Source organism: Alosa pseudoharengus, unplaced genomic scaffold, assembly GCF_046254945.1.
Source record: "Alosa pseudoharengus isolate Yale_2024_CS ecotype anadromous, Long Island Sound unplaced genomic scaffold, YU_APseudo_1.1 YU_APseudo_1.1_scf_2, whole genome shotgun sequence".
Lineage (NCBI taxonomy): Eukaryota > Metazoa > Chordata > Actinopteri > Clupeiformes > Clupeidae > Alosa > Alosa pseudoharengus.
The window spans coordinates 8,304,595-8,324,342 of record NW_027468663.1 but is presented as its reverse complement, the minus strand read 5'-3'; the positions used below and the strand labels follow the sequence as shown (position 1 = coordinate 8,324,342).

The 19,748-nt window shown below is 47.3% G+C and overlaps 2 protein-coding genes across 2 annotated transcripts in view; one reads left to right on the top strand and one right to left on the bottom strand.

The window, feature by feature from the left end:
- The first annotated feature begins 321 nt into the window (after window positions 1-321).
- mep1bb (meprin A subunit beta b) lies at window positions 322-8,181 on the top strand. The gene is made up of 13 exons (XM_076296117.1): window positions 322-385; window positions 1,113-1,157; window positions 1,238-1,281; window positions 1,536-1,614; window positions 2,039-2,156; window positions 3,599-3,777; window positions 4,118-4,336; window positions 4,843-4,995; window positions 5,244-5,459; window positions 5,905-6,375; window positions 6,723-6,902; window positions 7,593-7,701; window positions 7,965-8,181. The coding sequence occupies exons 1-13, from the start codon at window positions 322-324 to the stop codon at window positions 8,179-8,181; spliced, it is 2,094 nt and encodes a 697-aa protein (XP_076152232.1).
- A 1,337-nt stretch (window positions 8,182-9,518) lies between these two features.
- phlpp1 (PH domain and leucine rich repeat protein phosphatase 1) overlaps window positions 9,519-19,748 on the bottom strand; it is a 60,549-nt gene continuing 50,319 nt past the window's right edge. Inside the window, exons 9-17 of the mRNA XM_076293565.1 lie at window positions 19,376-19,471; window positions 17,913-18,068; window positions 16,571-16,771; window positions 16,142-16,304; window positions 15,524-15,654; window positions 15,268-15,384; window positions 14,772-14,966; window positions 13,997-14,225; window positions 9,519-12,730 (exon numbers count right to left, since the gene is read on the bottom strand). Coding sequence (XP_076149680.1) covers window positions 11,096-12,730; window positions 13,997-14,225; window positions 14,772-14,966; window positions 15,268-15,384; window positions 15,524-15,654; window positions 16,142-16,304; window positions 16,571-16,771; window positions 17,913-18,068; window positions 19,376-19,471 — 2,923 coding nt within the window. The 3' untranslated portion in view covers window positions 9,519-11,095. The remainder of the gene's footprint in view (window positions 12,731-13,996; window positions 14,226-14,771; window positions 14,967-15,267; window positions 15,385-15,523; window positions 15,655-16,141; window positions 16,305-16,570; window positions 16,772-17,912; window positions 18,069-19,375; window positions 19,472-19,748) is intronic.

Below are 19,748 nucleotides of genomic sequence, written 5' to 3'. Positions count from 1 at the left end.
GGAAATAACTCATTAACAGTTGTAAGGGTCTTAATTCACAACATTTCAAATCGTACCTCAGTTAACACTGACCGAAGTTCACTCTTGTTTTACAATTTCATTGTGTACATTGTTTATCAGTCCCCCGATGTTTAAGAGCTGTTGATCTCTGATCTTAGAAACATTAATGAATATCTTCTTGACTCTCTGTCTGAGGCAATCTCCAACACATTAGAGGAGAGCATCATTCAAACGTGAAACACGTCTTTTGTATCTTGCCAAAGCTAGTTTTCATGGCAGGTGGGTTGTTCTTGTGAAGAACATGAATTTAATGCAAATACGATGTTGAACCTGCATGTAAACTGTATCAACATTCTATTAACGGAGAGCGTCAGAGGTCCCCGAGGTGTGTGTGATCACTGGAAATAAGATGTCAGTGTCAGAAGGAAGGACTGAAATTCGTGCTTTTGGGTGCATCTTGTTAGGTGACAAATTACAAGTGTATGGTTATGCATACAATCTAGACGCATGGTTGAATATTATTCAAGACTGTGTAACAGTACATCCTATCAATCATTCATTTGTGAATAGGACACAAACACACACACACACACACACACACACACCCACACACACACACCCACAAACACACACACACACACACACCATATCAGTGTGATCAGCTCTGTGAAGCACTTTTCCACATTTTATGTTTTACAACTTAATCGCGTGTTCGGTCTGCCTGACAGACTAGAGCAGATTATTTGTTCCATGCAGCTGGGCACTCAGTATCAGTGACCATGGGGAGAGGAGCAAAATTTACATTACTTTTGTTGTGTTTAATAATTTCAGAAGTCCTCTGTAAGGTAAGAATGTATCATGTGTTATGGTTACAGTCCTATATAAATGCAATGGAAAAGGTTTGAATTGGGAAGTCTCAGTAATGTTGTTCTTGCATTTTTAAATTGTGTATAAATAAACATCTGTCTTTGCCCTTCTGTCATCAGCCTACATCATCAGTAATAGGTGAGAGCTCTTGTAGTATCTTGTATTACAACTATTTAAACAGACAAGCTGATTTTAACTGAAAACAATATTGCCCTGTTGTAAATATTTTTTTCAACGTTTCCCAGAGCTGGATGTGGATGGCGGAAAGGATATTTTCGAAATCAATGAAGGTAGGAACAAAATTCGCCTTGACATCGGTTATCTATTCACACACTCTTTGCGTCTGTATAATTTGTTGTATGTTGCACAGATGCAGGCTTAGATCTCCTGGAGGGAGACATTTGGATGGAGGAGGTAGGCAGTGTTGTGTGTTAACATTATAAATTACTAGTCAATGATGGAAAACAGTTTTAGCATTTAGAACTGCCAACTTGAAATTGTCTTAGTCAGACTACACCTTTGTAAAGCTATCCCAATGCATTCAAACTAGTTGCTATCATATCCTGGTAGTCATAGTTAGTGTATCGTTATCCATAAGACTGCACAAAGTTATGTACTGTGAGACATGTTCTTCATTTTGTTTATTTCATGCTATGGATGACCTGTAGATAGAGGAGAGGAACTCCATAATAGGAGACATATATAGATGGCCAAGGACTGTTCCCTATGTCTTTGAAGATGACCTGGGTGAGTGTGAATAGAAATGCTACATTTTGAAACACTTGCATGTACAGCATGTACATTGTGTATCATACTATAGAATGCCATACACAAGTGTGTTACACCAGACTCCCAAAGGAGGTAATAACAGGAGTTGAAGAGAGCACTCATGTTGCATGACATGAGAAAGATGTTTGCTGTATAAATTAATCTCCACAATGCCCGTACAATATCAGCAATTAACTGTGGACACTACACTATCAACTCTAAAGAGAACCGTGTAGCTGGCACGTGTGTGATACAACTTCAAAACAGTCACAGACATGGACTCAAAGGTCACCACCAGATTGTTCCCGAGATGGATTTTGCGGACTTCAGTCCCCTCCTGCATTTTAATGGCACTGGATGATTTCAGGTGTTCAGGTTTGCAACTGATCTTTCTCTTTAATAGAGATCAATGCCAAAGGTGTGATCCTGAAGGCCTTTGAACAGTACAGGCTGAAGACATGCATTGACTTCCGACCGTGGTCAGGAGAGGATAACTACATCTCCGTTTTCAAAGGGGGCGGGTAAGCCAGTGGGCCTTTTGACAAGTCTTTAAAACACTGAATAAGCAACTTCATTAGAAAAGAGAGACTTGAACAGAGGTCCTCAGTGAAAGAGTCCTCACTGAATAATTATGACCGCCGCGAAGCGAAGCGACGGTCATATAGGTTTAGTCAGATTTTTTATTATTTTTTCTTTTTCGCATGTCCAAATTTTCGTCAAGGATTCCCGGGACACTGTAAGACCAGGGTACATGAAACTTGGTGGACATGTAACCCCACATGGATAGCATGGAACCATCGTTTTTCGTTTTGATCTGTAGCCCCCCCACTGGACTGGACCCCCCGAAAGAAGGGTAGGGCAGACACAGTTTTCTGTGAATATCTCGAGAACCGTAGGGTTTAGGAGGACCATTTTTTTTGTATGTTGATCTCAAAGGACCATGTCAACCCATTCCATAACCACTCATTTAATGTATAGCGCCACCTAGTTAAACACAAAAAAGTAAAAATGAGGTGTTGTAATCGCAGGTATCTGTGACCTAACATAGTCAAAACTGCACGAAATTGGAAGTGTAGGATCATTATGACACTCTCTGAATGCACGCCAAGTTTCGTGGAATTCCGTTCATGGGGGGCCACACAATAAATTAATTTATGTTACTATACATCTGTAGCCCCCCCCCCGCTCGACTGGACCCCCCGAAAGGAGGGTAGGGCAGACACAGTTTTCTGTGAATATCTTGAGAACCGTAGGGCCTAGGATGACCAATTTGTTGCGTATGTTTGCCTCCAGGGGTCATGTAAACCCATTCCATATGCACACATGTGCATAAACAGATACACACGCACACACATACATTCACAGTAATCCTACGTATGACACATACTCACACAGTAGACATACTGTATATACGCATGCATGCACATGCACACACACAGGCATAAACAGGCAAACACACAATCACATGCACATGCACACACACACACCCACCCACCCACACACACATAAACATAAACATGTACACGCACACATGCACACAATTCAAGAATTTCTCAGAATTATGAACAGGCAAGATGGGGGTGGGGTTGTATAAAATGTATTTTACATGTGAAATCTATGAACTAATCATGTTTTGGTACTTGTTGTCTGCAAATACCAGTGCGAATTGAGTTTGCATAATGCAATTCAGTGAGACAGTTAGAATCATATATGCCTTTCAGCGTGACTTATTTTTGTGGAAAACATGTGCTGGACTGGGAGGCGGTCATATTTTGTACCGCTCTGCGGTACATCTAGTTGGAAGAGAAATTAGGAGGACTGAAAGATTCAGTTTACCATATGATAGCATGCATATCACACAGCAATAATTTGGACAAAAAGCCATGAGCATAGAGGTTACATGACAGAATGGAATGTCACTGAGAACCACTGGATGACCACGTCCCTCTCTCTCTCTCCACAGATGTTTCTCCTCGGTGGGGAACCGTCGTGTAGGGAAGCAGAGACTGTCCATTGGGAGTGGCTGCGACCGCATTGCCACCATCGAGCACGAGTTCCTCCACGCTCTGGGCTTCTGGCATGAGCAGTCCCGCCCTGACCGCGACGACTATGTCACCATCATGTGGGATCGCATCTCAGAGGGTAAGATTAAGGGTACCCCAATGTGTCAAACCACTAGTCCTCCAGAGACCTTGTGCAAGACACATGCCCAATCAGATGTGTCAGGTGTTGTGGTGAAGTGTTGACCATGAAGTGTTGACCATGAACAATCTAGGGGCAGATTAGAAAAAGATCAGGGTTAAACTGGAATCTATGGAGCTGCAGGAGTGAGACCTGTGTACATTAGAGTGCTTATATAAGAGTGGACATTATCAATATGTCCCCAGGGATACGTACATTGATATAGTTTATTGTATATTTCACTGTTTACCATAACATTCCAAAAAAGAAGTTTTACATGTCTTGTAATGCTGCTTTGCAGGACGGGAGCACAATTTCAACACGTACAATGACACCACCTCCAGTGCTCTTAATGTGCCCTACGATTACGGCTCCATGATGCACTACAGCAAGAACGCCTTCCGGAACGGCACTGAACCAACCATTGTTACCAAGATCCCTGCCTTCAGCGACGTCATAGGCCAGCGCATGGATTTCAGCGACAATGACCTTCTCAAGCTAAGGACACTTTACAATTGCTGTAAGGATCATTTGAAAATAATGACATCATCAAAAACATTGACAGTCACTAATGCACCAATGATAACTAATTAAAGTTAATATTTAATAATTATAGACAATGTGGAATTGTATAATTACTGCTAGATATGAGCAAAGATTGTAGATTCATGTATAAGCTCCATTACAACCTAAAATGTATGTTTCTGCTTGATATTTGATTTTTTTAGGCATGAAAAATAGGACAGTGTTTGCTCAAATATCTAAGAAATAATGCAATAATGCATTGTAAGGCTGTTGGATGCCGGCCGAGAAAAAACACTCACATGTCGAACCCATACACAGCCAGTGATGAGGCTGTGGTAGATTAAATGTCAGGGTCAGGCAGTTGAAGGTCTAGGATTTATGGTTGTCCAAAGTCTCTCTCTCTCTCGCTCTCTCTGTGTTTGTGTGTGTGTGTGTGTGTGTGTGTGTGTGTGTGTGTGTGTGTGTGTACAAAAGCTAACAATACTTTTAACTTTTAACAAGCTCGCTCTTCCACATTCCTTGACACTTGTGACTTTGAGCGTGAGAATATCTGCGGCATGATCCAGGGCCCAGGTGACCAGGCCGACTGGACCCGCCTCACCACAGCCACCGGTGGACCGGCCACTGACTACACCAACATGGGACAGTGTGAAGGTAAACTGAGGAGCACAGCGGGTGTGTGCAACAAACCATAAACCAGTATGAACACTTTGGACACTTTTCATAGTACACAGTTTTATGGTGGTGTTGTACCTCATGTTAAGCAGTGCTGACTGCCTCAACATAAGAGTTCACTGAAAAATAACCGGCAGGCAGCTGTAGGTTGAAAACAATTAGTGATACAAAAAACCTCCCTTTCCTTCAATTGCATGAAATTTGACCGAACTCTCTTTTGTGCTCAGACAAAGGATACTTCATGCACTTCAGCACTGCGTCGGGAAAGCAGGGTGACAACGCCTTTCTGGAGAGTCGACTGCTCTACCCAAAGAGAGGTTTCCAGTGTCTCCAGTTCTTCCTCTACAACAGTGGACATGCCACTGACGAGCTAAGCATCTGGGTGCGGGAGTACGACACATCAAACCCCAATGGAAATCTGCGTCTGATTGAGAAAGTTGCTGGTGAGATAACTATGTAGTACTTCTAGCTACAGCAGAGCATTCCTGTGTTGTTCATGGTACTGCTTCCTAGTGCTACAACTGCAATAGAATTGTCACACTTGGAGATGGGAAATATAAAACACATAACTCTGTCCCCATGGGTTTGGATACAAAGGAGGTGGTTAAGTTGATGATTCATTCTTTGATGCTTCATCTTTTCAGTTTGACTCATTCCTATATTTGCCTGGGACTTCACCTAGTGGGATGAGGGCATTACTGCTACACTGAAATTCACACACCTTGTATTAGTTAGCGTACCGAAATGATTGACCAAAGCACACACTCCTTTCTTAGATATGTACTAAGTCTGTGTACCGAACATTAATATTAAGTACTACTAATACTATGACTACTAACTGAGATGTATCAGTAACTGCAACAGTGGTGTTGTCTGTTTTGTGAAAAGGGCCTCCTGACACGATATGGCAGGTCCATCATGTGAATTTGGACGTCACTAAAAAGTTCCGAGTGGTCTTCGTGGGCACCAAAGGCACTGGCCCGTCCACTGGAGGCCTCTCCTTGGACGACATCAACCTCTCGGAGACCAAGTGCCCCGATCATGTGTGGCGCATCAAGGATTTCGCCAAGGTCATGACGGACACCCCGCATGGCTCTGCCATCTACAGCCCCCGCTTCACCTCCAAAGAGGGCTACACCTTCCAGATGGGTCTTTACCCCAATGGCAAGGAGGGCTATCCAGGGGAGCTAGGGGCCTACGCCCACCTGGTGTCTGGAGACGGCGCCACAGACGCCAACCTAAAGTGGCCCTGCCCCTGGAAACAGATGACCATGATGCTGATGGACCAGAATGCCGACATTCGACAACGCATGTCCAACCAGAGGAGTGTCACTGCTGATCCCAACGACACTCTCGCAGGTGAGGCCAGGGACTGTGTTGGGTGGTAGTGCAGACATCCTCATAACCACTCTGAAACCTTTCTGCCAGGCCTCATACAAACGAGTGCTGAGGCATGCTGTTTGTGTGTATTGTGCGGGCCCTGATGGAATTGAAGCTCTAAGATTTTACTTTGGTGCCCCAAGCCCCAACAAAAAATACTGTTAACTTATAATGTCAATTTCAAATGATTTATAACAGTTGACCAAAGTGCTGTATACTGTAAGTATTTAGTGCCAAGTTATATAAAAAAGATTCAGAGTGAAACTACTCCTAGATCAGTTTTCAAGAACGATAGTCTGATTATCACATTTCTTGCTACATCTCAGACTCAGGTATGTTCGTCTGGGATAACCCTTGGAAAGTGGGGACCCCGGTGTCAGATCCAGACGGGACCAAGTACTACCGAGGACCAGGATCAGGGACCCCTGTGTACCTGACCCAGGCCAGGGCTCGCAGCCGAGACTTCATCAAAGGAGGGGACGCCATCTTCCTCCTCACCATGGAGGGTTAGTGACCAGTCACTCACACATCCTCACGCATTATATGGAGGTCAAGAATGTGTGATGTGTCTTGATATCAGCAGGGATGGATTACTGCAGGGGCCCTGGGGCCCAAGGGGTCAGGGGGCCCTGAAGCCCAAGCCTTTGCATGGAATCATTGCCTCAATATCAACAAATCAGGATGTAGGCTATGAATCTGATTGAATTTAGTATTGGCCATCCCCAAAATGCACCAGAATACAGGAAATCTCATCAAACAAATTAAAAAATGTCTGGGGGAGGACCCCCAACGCCCCCCTACCACATATACGACAATAAGTGGGGGGTCCTTAATACATCTGGGCCCAGGGGCCCGAAAGTTCATAATCCGGGTCGATTCACAGTCTTTGGGAGGTTCCTTGTAGTTGGGATTCCCTTGCCCTCACAGCATAAACAGTTAAGAGGATCATAGACAGGCCATCTTTTTCAGCAGGGCTGTTGGGCAATCATATGGCTATTTGATTGGTAAATTGGGGCAAGGTGGTTACTGTAGTAAGTTCTCCAGATTAAAAAAACAAACAAAGAAAAATGGCCAATATCAGTGAGAAAGTGCTGGAACAACATTGCTCACTGTGTGAGCATATTGATCATAAAGTTCCCCTCTGTTAGTATCTTTACGTTTATCTTTACTGATCTTGCTCTCTCTCTCTCCTCTAGATGTGGCTCACCTGGTACCTTTAGAACCATATGTCAACCCTTGTGAACGACTGACGTGTGAGAATGAAGGTGTCTGTGTGGTCGAGGAGGCTAAGACACCTGCTTGCAGGTATGCCATCATGTCATAAAATACCATAATACATAAACAAACTACATGTCATATCTCTTACTGCTGTTTGGATAGATTCATTCTGAGTGTCTCGATGGCCACAAACTTACTCATTTGTTGTGTAACACACTGTTAGAGAAAGTGAAAAGGTTTAGAGTGTAGCAATTTTCTCCATTAGATAAGCATGATTGTGATTAGATGAGATTAAATTTCCTCCCTCTTCCACTTAGTGCAACGCTAGTGACATGTCTGTCTTCTGCCAGGTGTGCCTCCAGTGGTGACTGGTGGTACTACGGAGACAGGTGTCAGTTCAGGGGCACGAGCCAGGACGAGACGCTGACGGCCGTGTACGCCGGGGTGGGCGTCCTGGTCGGCATGTTGATCGTGACGGCCGTGAGCGTGGTGTGTGTCAAGAAGAGGTACCAGAAGAAGCTGAGGTCGAGTAATCGTACGGAAATCATGAAGATTGATCGATTGTAACCTCACAGACTACCACTGAGATCTCGACTCTGCTCCATGGAGCAGTCTTGGGGTAATTCAGTATTATTTATGACTCACCAACGGGCATCTCTTCAGCGTACAGACATTAAACGATTTCAGCCGCTTCAATGTTATCCGTTTGCAGCACTTCAATTGTTCCGCCAGGATCTATGGCTGTCCTTGAGAATACATACTATTTTTAAACAATTTGTTTCTACATGTATTTGACTGAATCGTCCTGGAATCACATTGTGCATTACTTGGCTATATCCATCATCCATAATAAAAGCAATAATTGTAAATATGTTTTAATATAATTTATCAACCTTAAATATAATAATTACAATTATGTCTTTTATCAACTATAACAATCATCGTTTTAAAATCACTTCTTATCTTATCCATCCTGGGACCTCACTGTAATCCTCAGAATATCATGTCTATTATATTCAGTGTCCTTGCTCTGGAGAAATCCATAGCAAATGGGATGTGTTAAGGAAGTGCTTTAGTCTGAGGCACTTTCGCCCCCTGCTGGATGCTACCTGCATTGACTGTGCTGAAGCTGATAAACCCGAGGCTTCAAGACTTGACTGTCTTTTGTTGATCATTCCTGGAACATGGTGTCTGAATCTATGCCTCTAGATCAGCGGTTCTCAAAGTGGAGTCCGCGACCCATAGCCAAGGGGTCTGCAAAATAAATTGCTTTAAGATGATAAAGTTGTGGTTTAAAATGGTTTCAACAATTCCTATCTACAGACAACACCACTTTTCACCCATAAAACAAGCAAGTTGTATCTCCCACACAACATTAGCATTTGACTTGAAACACTTCACTCAGGTCATGGAGAACCATTCCTACTGCTGCTTAGGCTGGCTTATTTGCTAGCTAATGAATGTGTAGAAATGTTTAAGTCAGTCCACATCTTCAAGTGATCCAAAATTGCCAAAGACCAAGTGACACACCTGCCAGAAAACATGGGATAATGGACCTGGCCACAACTTCAGAGAATACAAATGGCATGCTTAATTGCTACGGTTATGAGGGGGTCCTCTGAACATTTTCTCCCCCAAAAGGGGTACTTGGAACTAAAAAAAAAAAAAAAAGACAACCTCTGATCTAGATCGGTGCAAAAATCTAAAAAGATGTTTCAGTCGTACTACTGCCACGCTGATGAGCAGCCAAGGACAATAATGTTAGTGTGGGGGTTCACATTCTCTCCCTTCTGGCTGGTTTCGAGGAATACAGTAGATGTGCAGCATGGCCTCTGAGGCTGCAGTCAGACATACTCAAGAGATTATATTGGTTAGGGACAAAAAGAAACAATCAGAGTAGCATCTCTCTTATCATCATAAATTTAGAATTTATTATAACAAATACAGGAACGTTTTCTGTGTGGTATGCTTGAGTACAATTTCTTATAGATAAACTGGTTTGCAGTACTGAACTTGACATAGTCATGCTGGTGACAAGAGGTTTAGGAGATGAAACTGTTTCTTGAAACTGTATTTGTGTGAATGTGTGTGTGTGTGTGTGTGTGTGTAAAAGGTCCGTTGTAGGGACACAACTGAACCAGATGTCTAAATGCCATTTGGCAGTATATTTGTATACTGTGCATGAATGTGTGTGTGTGTGTGTGTGTGTGTGTGTGCAGTGTCAGTGTGTCTGGTTTACGTGTGGCTGTGTGTGAGCCTGAACGCATACGAGAGGGTGAGGCTTGTCACGGACGCACACAGTTCCTTTAAAAAGCATCAGTATACAATGTCTTATTTACAATCATTGGAAAAAAAATCACCATTTCTCTCAGAGAAGATTAGTAAGAAGTGACTAGGTCACCATAAAGAGTAAACAACTCCTAGGAGTTAGTCTTTCAAATTTCTACTAAATTTCTATGTTCTTTTTACAGGCCCAAAGCCAAAATTTACTGAAATACAGTATCATTTAAGTGCCCTATCTACAACAGGTAAGCGTGGTATTACAGACGTGTACCATACAAACACAAATTTATGCATCATAAAAAGATTCTGTAGATTTTTTTCTGTTGTTTTTTTTCTTTCTTTTTTTTGCTCTTAAAAGTCAGTCCGCTTTCCTCGACTTGAACGATATGGTTGGTAAAAAAAAGAACGAAATATAAAAAAATAAAAACGAAAATAAAAACGCAAGACGTCTGAAGTAATGCTGAGACTAGTGTTGACTGAAAGAGAGATATCTGTGGGCCAGTGTGAAATAGGTGGTGACAGTCTTGTGACGTGATCAGTAGTGAACTGCTCTATTCGTTTTAAAGGGTGAGGCACAGCAGTGTGCAGGTCACTCTGGGACTTGTAGTCTTTTAAAGGGATATTATCTTCGCTCGCCATATACTCTCCTCTTCACCTCACAGGAGGTGGACTCTTGCCTCTGATTGGCTGCTCAGATGCGAGGTTCTCCAGTGGTGTGGTCTTTCTGCGAACTCAAAGAGTGCAGAGGGTTGCAGTATTTTTGCTGCTCTAGGGTGTGTGTGTGCATGTGTGTGTGTATTTCCTCTCTGGTGGAATGTTTAGTTGTGCACAATATATATTTAATTAATATATAGCTTTTAAAGTGGTGCTGAAAGCAAATTGATTGATAGATATTTTTGATTGAGTGAGTTAAATTTTTCATGTGGTGTGTTTGTGTGTTTGAGTCAGCAGTCTGAGGCGTGCACATGAATGCAAGGGGGGGAAAAAGTGCTCAGTATGCGCATATGTGTGTTGTGTGTTGTGTGTGTGTGTGCGCGCAATAGCAGTAGGTAAGAGTTCATCAGTGTGTGCATTTCACCTCTCACCATGGTGTTAGCATGTGTTTAACACAGCTCCCCATGCGGTGTCTGTGTGCTTGTGAGAGTGTGTTGTATAGCTCAGGGCAGTGTGCATGTACGTGTGAGAGTGTGTGTGTGAGTCAGAGCGGCGTATCGTAGTAGTCGCTGGGCTGCTCGTTGCCGTTGCTGCTGCCACCTCCACCCGCTGGCCTCTGCTGCTCCTGCTGGTGCTGCTTCATGATCTCCTTGACCTCCTCCTCCAGCTCGGGCGGGATGATGAACTGGTCGTCGGGGTCCGGTTGTGCCGGCGCGGTGAAGTAGCCGCCTGGCTTGCGGCACGGCGCCTCGGCCGCCACCTCGATCAGGTTGTGGCTGCGCTCCTGCGGCGCCACCGAGCCGTTGCCGCGCGCGCGCCTGCCCAGCGTCCTCACCTGCTCCGCTCCTCCGCCCTTCTCTCTCTCCATCGCCACGGCTGCGGCCGCCGCCTGGACGTTTTCCCGCTCCCTCTCTGTGCCGCTCTCCACCTCGCCCTGCGCAGTGATGTCCGACGCCTCGTCCAGCGCCTCCGGGATGGACTGCGGAAAAGCGGTGGAGGAGGAGACGGATGCGGTCTCCGCGACGTCCGTCTCGTTGACGGCAGGCCGCGTCTCGGGGGGGCCTCCTCCGACGTCCGCGTCGACGGACGGGCAGGCAGGAGCTGCTCCAGCGGCCTCCTCGGTAGTGACCGGAGCATCGGCAGGCTCAGCATCAGCAGCGGTAACGGCAGCGGTGTCTTCGGTGGAGATGACCGAGGTGGCGGCGGTGCTGAGAGGGCTGGCGTTGGAACAGTCGGTGGGGCTAGCGTGTCCCACCCCGCGGCAGTGCACGTCGGCCTCCACCTCCACGCGGCTGCCGTTGGAGAAGACGCCGGCGATGGGCTCCTCGTCCTCGCTGTCCAGCGCGTTGTCGGAGAGCGCGGCCCCCCCGCCCCCGCCGCCGCTGCTGCTGCAGAAGGTGGTGCTGGACAGCTGCCGCTGGAAGGCGGCCGGCAGCAGGCAGGCGGCGTGGAGCGCACAGCAACCGCCGCCGTTGCGGGAGGACGCCAGGGGTGCCGGACCTCCGCTGCCCCCTACACCTCCTCCGCCGTGCTGGTGCTGCAGGTGCGCCGGCAGGTGGGCATCAGCGGTCAGCAACAGTGGCGGCAGCGGCGGTTCATCCGACGAGGCGGTGGATCCCACCTCCGAGCTCATCTCCGACGTGCTGACCTCGCTGCTCAGCTCGCTGCCCGACGACGGCTGGCCGGGCATGCCGCCGTGGTGGTGGTGATGGTGCCCCGCGCCCATGCCCATGCCCGGCGGGTACAGGCCCGGGCTCGGGGGCGGCTGAGGGTGGTGGTGGTGGTGCGTGTGCAGCTGGTGCTGCGGCTGACCCCCGACGGGGGCGGCGGCGTTGACCGGCGCGTGGTGGGGCAGCACGGCCGAGCAGCAGCAGCAGCAGCAGTCCTCGGTGACGCTCAGGCGCACCACCACGGCGCTCAGGCTGTCCGTGCAGCCGTAGCCCTGCGCCAGCGTGCACAGCTTCTTGGCAGCGGCCAGCGCGTCCGGCACCGTGCGCACCGCCTCCACCGCCTCGGCCGGCGACACGGCGTCCCACAGCCCGCGGCTGCCCAGCACGAAGAACTCGTCCTGCGGCGTCAGGGTCAGCGTGTGCACGTGCGGCCGCGGCAAGACTGACGGATACAGGAAGGAGTAGCCCATGATGCGCGTGCAGTCCGTCACGCCGTTCACCTTGTTGTCCTGCGGAAGAGAAAGAACAGGATGAGTCAATCTCTCACACCAAGGCTTTGAACCGGTTCACGGAATGAAATGAAAACCAGAAACTTTTGATGTTTTGCTAGGAACAGAAACAAAACTTTACATTTTTTTATGTTCCGGAACAGAATCGTTTATCTAAAATAATGGTAACCGGTTAATACCGTTATTTTTTTCGTTCTTTGACAAGATTTCTGTGCAATGACTTGGTGAGGTTCACTTCCCGTCGTTTACTCATCGGGATAAATGTAATAGAGAAGCTTGCCGCCAACAACAAGTAGCCTAATCAAGATGTATCCCAAGCTGTAGCCCATCTCTCAAGATCAATCATAAGAGGGAAATATTGTACCAAGTATTTCACAAATGTTTGGTTTTAAATATGAATTATATCTATTTAGATAGGCTACGAATTTCCAATGCTTTGTTGTAAAAATCTGCTGGGTCAAGCTAATGAAAATGGTTGCTGACATGGAACGTTATGCAGCAACCTTGAACTTTATTTTTTTGTTATAATCTGATCAAGAACGTCAATTTTAGGGTTAGACCAAAAACCGGAAACGTTAAAATACTGTTTCTGTATTTGGAAAAAAAATCTGGTTTGAAACCCTGTCTCACACACACACACACACACACACACACACACACACACACACACAGGAAAAGAAGCACGTATTTTCACGCAATGGCCTCCACATTATAATCAGTGGTAGTGACAGCTCCAGGTCTCGGCTAGTCCCCCCACAGAAGTGCTATTGGCAGGACAATTGTGCACTGTGAGGTGATCCAATCCATGAGTCTGTCAATAAAACTCTTCTTTTGTGTCTTTCATCTCCCCTTCCTCCTTCTCTCCATGTCTTTCTCTCCCCTCTCTCTCCCATCTCTCTCTCTCTCCATGTCTTTCTCTCCCCTCTCTGTCTCTCTCCATCTCTGTCTCTCGCCTCTCTCTCTCCCTCCCTCTCTTTCTCTCCCTCTCTGTCTCTCTCCTCACTCCCTCCCTCGCTCTCTCTCCCCTCTCTTTCTCTCCATTTCTTTCTCTCTCCTCTCTGTATCTGTGTCTTGTCTTCTTTGGCCTTTTCAACTCTCCCAACTAAGATTTGCCACTCTTAACTGAAATCCTTCGATTCTGCCTGAATTGCACTTTTCTTCGTCCCCCTCACCCACCTCATCTCTCCCTCTTTCAGATCTACACTATCCCTCCGTCTCTCCTTCCTTCCTCCCTCCCTCCCTCTCCTCTCAGGTCTCTCTCCGTACCTCGGTGATGATGGCCTTGTGCTGGCGGATGCGGTTGTACTCTTCGGGCAGGCTGATGTTGTGCTGCAGGGAGAGGGGCAGTGGTTTGCCGTCGCGGCACAGTATGGCCTGGCACTTGCCCACATTGGCGGCGGTGAGCGTGAAGCAGCCGGCCGGGTCAGTGGGGTCGTGCCGGATGTGGCAGAGTGCCGCCGAACCGCCCAGCTTCTGGCCCGCCGTGCCCAGTTTCCTGTTAAGACACAGACACACACACAGACACACACACACACACACACACACACAGGCACACACACAGACACGCACACAGACATGCACACACACAAACAGGCACACACACAGGGAGAAAGTTATTACTATCCTCAGCTGCTGAATGACAGGCACAGAGGGTGAAACAGCAATGAGAAGCAGCCTTTTGTTCTGGTCTTCCTCCTCCTCCAGCTGGGAGTCAAGGTGACCTTACCCACACACACACACCAAAGTATTCAGGCTGTCTGAGCGTATACAGACTCTACACTGTCTGGAATCCTTCCTTCTCTCATATGACTGGTGATTAGTGTGTTATAAATCTAAATCTATATCTAAATGGTTGTCACAACAGCAATATAGTATTATGCATATGTTTACTGTTTATTATATTGGAATGTAAAAAATGTCTGACTAAAAGAAATCCTCAGTAGTTATGAATGATCTAAGTAATGTAATGAGCTAAATAATCCTAACAGCCCTATTGGTCCATGCGGGGCAGCGGGTTATGTGGGGTGTCCGGTGTACTGACCTCTGCATGACCAGGAAGGTGTTGGTCATGTAGTCCTCCTCGCTCTTGGTCTTGTGCAGCTCCTCGGCCAGGATGTCGTTCATGGTGCACTGCAACAGGTAGGGCACCTCCACGTTCCTGTCCCCGTCAAACACTCCGTACAGAGCCTCGCGGTTACCGCAGAAACTGTTCACCGACAGCGCTGCCACGCACAGCCTGGGCAAACACACCACAAGAGTTTGGTCACGGTCAGTCTCAGCAGTTGTTCCATATGTTAAACAACATACATGATATTGTTTAAAGATTCAGGCAATAATTTCAAAAGATGGAGGAAGTGGAGATAAAACATTGATATTTTAATTACAATAGAAGAACTAAGGTAAATGCAGCAATTAAAATCCAGTTATTTAAGCATAAGTTAATATTTGATATTATTTAAATATGAGCAATGTGTTGTTCATAGGTAATGAGAAGCTGTCTACAGGTGGGTGGGTGTGTGTGCTGAGGGGGCCATTACTTGTTTTTGACTCCTGATGCTTCTGTGTACCCATGACTCCACACAGCCGGCCCCCCTGAAGCCTCATTGGCTGAGAAGGAGGTAGGGGGCGGGTCGATACGGAAACACCGAATGTTGCTGCAGAGAATGAGAAAGATGCTTGAGAATCAAAGAAATCGGTGTGAAGGAATTGTGAGGAATTTATATGAAGGAATCCTCGCTCTCTCTCTTACACACACACACACACACACACACACACACCGAGGGGTCTACATACTTAAGCTGCTCCAGCGTCTTGTGGTCCAAGTTGAGGCGGGGGTTACCCGTCAGGTCCAGCTCTTGGAGCTTGGGAGGCAGATTCTCAGGAAGGGTTATCTCACTCAGTTCATTACAGCTCAGGTCCACACACTACACACACACACACACACACACACACACACACACACAGAGAAAATGACCACATGAGCATGTTTCAATACCGTTAGCACTCTCACAAAGGTTTGCTGAGCAGCAATGTAAAGAGGAAGTGAATGTGAAAGTGCTGTTTGACGACAGCGTCTGGCTCCATGATGTCTCCTAGACACTGTGTGTGTGTGTGTGTGTGTGTGTGTGTGTGTGTGTGTGTGTGTGTGTGTGTGTGTGTGTGTGTGTGTGTGTGTGTGTTTGTGTGTGTGTGATGAAGTGCTTCTGTCTGGCCCTGTGCCCTGGTGTGTCTGAGCGTGTGTGTGTGTGTTGGTCTATGTGTGTGTGTGTGTGTGTGTGTGTGTGTACACGTTACAAAGAGAGAGAGAGAGAGAAAGAAAGAAAGAAAGAGAGACAGAAAAAGAGAGTGTCTATTTCTGTCCCTGTCCCTGGTGTGTGTGTGTGCATGTGTGTGTGCTGTGAAGTGGCTGACCTTCATGTCCATGAGCTGCATGACTTCGGGGAAGACCTCGATGTTGTTGGAGTGGGCGATGAGGGTGTGCATGCGCCGGCAGTTCATGATGGTGGTGGGCACGGCCTTCAGCCTGTTTCCACTCAGGTCCACCTCCTCCAGCTCCTCCAGCTTGGCCATTTTACTGCACACACACACACACACACACACACACACACACACACACACACACACACACACACACACGGCAAGAGACAGAGACAGAGAGTGTGTTAATTAGTATGGCAAAAATAAATTGCTAGTGACTAGAAGTGTGCCAGATCCCAATATCGCTCAAGCTTATGAATACTCCTCAACTAATATCCAGTCACACACTGGTATATGTTGATAAGCCTTTGAGCATGAGTGTGAGTTTGCATGAATGAGAATTGTGTGTGTGTGTGTGTTTACCTGGCGGGGAAGGTCTGTAGGTGGTTGTAGGCCATGTGCAGCACTCGGAGGTGTGTGTGGCCGGTGAGCAGCGGGACACACTTGTCGGTCAGGTGGTTGTTGGTGAGGTAGAGCTCCTGCAGGATGCTGTGGCTCTCCTCTGATAGGCTGGAGGGGGGCAGGCTCTCGAGCTTATTGGCCGATGCATTCAGGCACCTTAAACTGAACACAACAACCACATCAGACGACACTCATGAAAGTCAGCAGGCAGCCAGGCACATTTCTCTTCCAAAAGGAACATAGTTACATCTATTCCCATGTAGTAGCATGCAGTGGTGGGGCAAATACTGTTATCAAAAGTAAAGCACTAAGCAGTATATATTCCTCAGTATCTGTATGTCCTGGGTCATCATACTTCATCATGGCGTTCATGCTGTGGATACATATATCTATGGTACAATGCTGTAGATATGGCTACATATATCTATGGTTCATACCACCATGCTCTACCATGGCTTTACTACGCTGCTCACAGCAGAACAGCTTTCACTATGCAGCTTTTAGCTACATCAGCTCAGCTCTAACGTTAAGTGTTGAACTTCACTGAGGTCTTCTTACGCAGACGCAGCCTTCCTTTGTAACTGTGATGGCAGCGGTAGGCAAGGGCAGCACAACAACTCTCTTCTCTAACTGCCTGAGGCATGGTCCCCCAGAATGAAAGAGAAGGGAAATGGCTGGCACACAAGCCCTGCCTGTCTGAGAGTGGCTTTGAGCTCATCTCCCCAGCGTGGGGGGGGAGAGAGAGAGAGGGAGGAGAGGAAAGACGGGGGAGGCGAGAGAATGAGGGAGAGCTACGAGAGCATATATATGAATATGTATATAGAGAGATAGAGAGAGAGAGAAAGAGAGAGAGAGAGGAGCAGTTAGAGACACACAGAGAGATGTCCAGTACGGATTAGTGTGCTGCTTTAGAAGTCTCCCTTGAGGCCAGTGTTGTGCTGTGCTGCTGGCCCCCCATTCTTTATCCATCCAGACAGTGCCGGTCCACAGAGCTGGTCAGACTCGGACTCCACACAGCGGGTGCCTGAGTGGCCACTGTTGGCCTCCATCTCACCTCCGGAGCCGGTTACACACACTACAGATCTGTGTGATCTGGCCCATGGGCCCTTATATGGTTTACATGGGAGGCCATCAACTGCCAAGTGCTTTTGAGTGGTCCACTGAGCAAACAAGCAAAACTGAGCTCCCAGTCATTTTAATCCTTCTGCAGCTGACACAACCGTCTGTAAGCATCTTTGTGTGTGTGGGTGTGTGTGTGTGTGTGTGTGTGTCTATGTAGGGCGGGGGCTGTGGTCGGTCCTACCTGTCAGACTTGAGGAAGAGGTTGCAGGGCAGCTCCAGCAGCAGGTTGTGCTGCAGGTCCAGCACCTCCAGGAGGGGGCGCTCCACGCGGTCAGGCAGCCTCTGCAGCCGATTATGACCCGCCAGCAGCTTCCTCAGACTGCTCCTGCACAATAACCTGAGAGAGAGAGACAGAGAGACAGAGAGAGAGAGAGAGAGAGAGAGAGAGAGAAGGAGAGTTAGCATGACGCCCAGTAAGACAGAGAAGACCTTTCCAAGTCCCTATCTGTGAACCTTAAGCAGAGAGGGAGGTATTACAGTAATTGACAGTAATAATCACAAAGGTAGCCAAGTAAGGGCAGAGTTTGACAGAGACACAGGGTGATATTCAGAAGTAATGCTGAGGCCCTCAAACACACCATCACCAGCACCACCAGCAGAGACAGCAGCCAGAGGAGAGCAGAGCGGAGTGACACAGATTTCACTCTCTCTCTCTTTCTCACTCTATCTCTCTCTCCATCTCTCTGTCGCTTCCGCACCAGCTCCGTTTTGGGGGCTCCCTCAGGGCCCTTGCACAGAGCCGCGGAGCTCACGGTGCCCTGCGAGAGCGCTTAAGTGGGTCACAGTGGAGGTCAGAAGATGGAGGGGGGGGGGGGGGGGGGGCAACACAGAGTAAAAGGTGCTTGTACTGCCTTGCCTTCAGTGAAGTCTTTAGCTCAAATTCATCACTCTGACATGACAAGGGCGAAAAATAGATCTGCGACATGACAGAGAGAGAGAGAGAGAGAGAGAGAAAGAAACAAATGTACTGTAGATGGAGAGAGATGGTGAGATGGAAATATGGCTGTTGATGCTGAGAGATGTATGGGTGAGGAGTGATGTGATGTCCATGCAGCGTGGAAGGGAGGAGGGAGGGGAGAGGGTGACCTTCTGAGAGGGAATGAGAGTCAGAGGAGGCTGATGAGCGCAGACAGGCCATCAGTAGGATTTATGGGCCTAGAGCCACGTCCCTGAGGGAGAAGAGTTCCTCTCCTCTCTTCTCACACACACACACACACACACACACACACACACACACACACACACACACACACACACACACAGGAACACACAGGAACACACACACACACACACACACACACACAAACACATGAACACACACACACACATAAACATAAACACACACATAAACACACACACACACGACACACACATACTGTACATATGGCAGCACGCACACATGCATGTATGTATGTGCTCATGTAATTGTATGTGCATGTGAATACTCATCCATGCGTTTAAGGGCCAATCAACCCAACCCTATGCTCCTAGAGCCCTGTGGAAGGCCTCAATGGGAAGGGCCAGCCCAGGAGTGTGTGTGTGTGTGTGTGTGTGTGTGTGTGTGTGTGTGTGTGTGTGTGTGTGTGTGTGTGTGTGTGTGTGTGTGTGTGTGTGTGTGTGTGTGTGAGGGGCAGAGGGGCTCACCATGGGGGCAGCTCTTTGATATGGTTGTGGCTGATGTCCAGGACCTCCAGTTTCTTACTCTCACTCAGCCACTCAGGCAGACTGTCCATGCAGTTCCTACAGAGCACAGAGAACAGGGAAGTGGAAAGAGAGAAGGGGCAAACATAGAGAAAGGGAAGTCCGCTTACATCAGCACTTTGTGCTTTACACGCTACAAACATCAAGAGCAACGGCGCACATAATTAGATGACACTTTTTTCCAAAAAGTAGGGTGGAGAAAAGTGACACATCTTACAAGCAATGTGCACATCTTTTTCACTGAAATGGGAAAAAAAAAACTTGTGTGGAACTGACTGTGCTTCTTAGAACACAGAACATAGCTATGCAAGCTTGT

Excerpts from the sequence above, each read along its gene's own strand:
- mep1bb (XM_076296117.1), top strand. The coding sequence starts at position 322 with ATGTTGAACCTGCATGTAAACTGTATCAACATTCTATTAACGGAGAGC. Across the intron at positions 1,615-2,038 it reads TGTCTTTGAAGATGACCTGG|AGATCAATGCCAAAGGTGTG; the intron begins GTGAGTGTGAAT and ends TCTCTTTAATAG. Across the intron at positions 4,337-4,842 it reads AAGGACACTTTACAATTGCT|CTCGCTCTTCCACATTCCTT; the intron begins GTAAGGATCATT and ends ACTTTTAACAAG.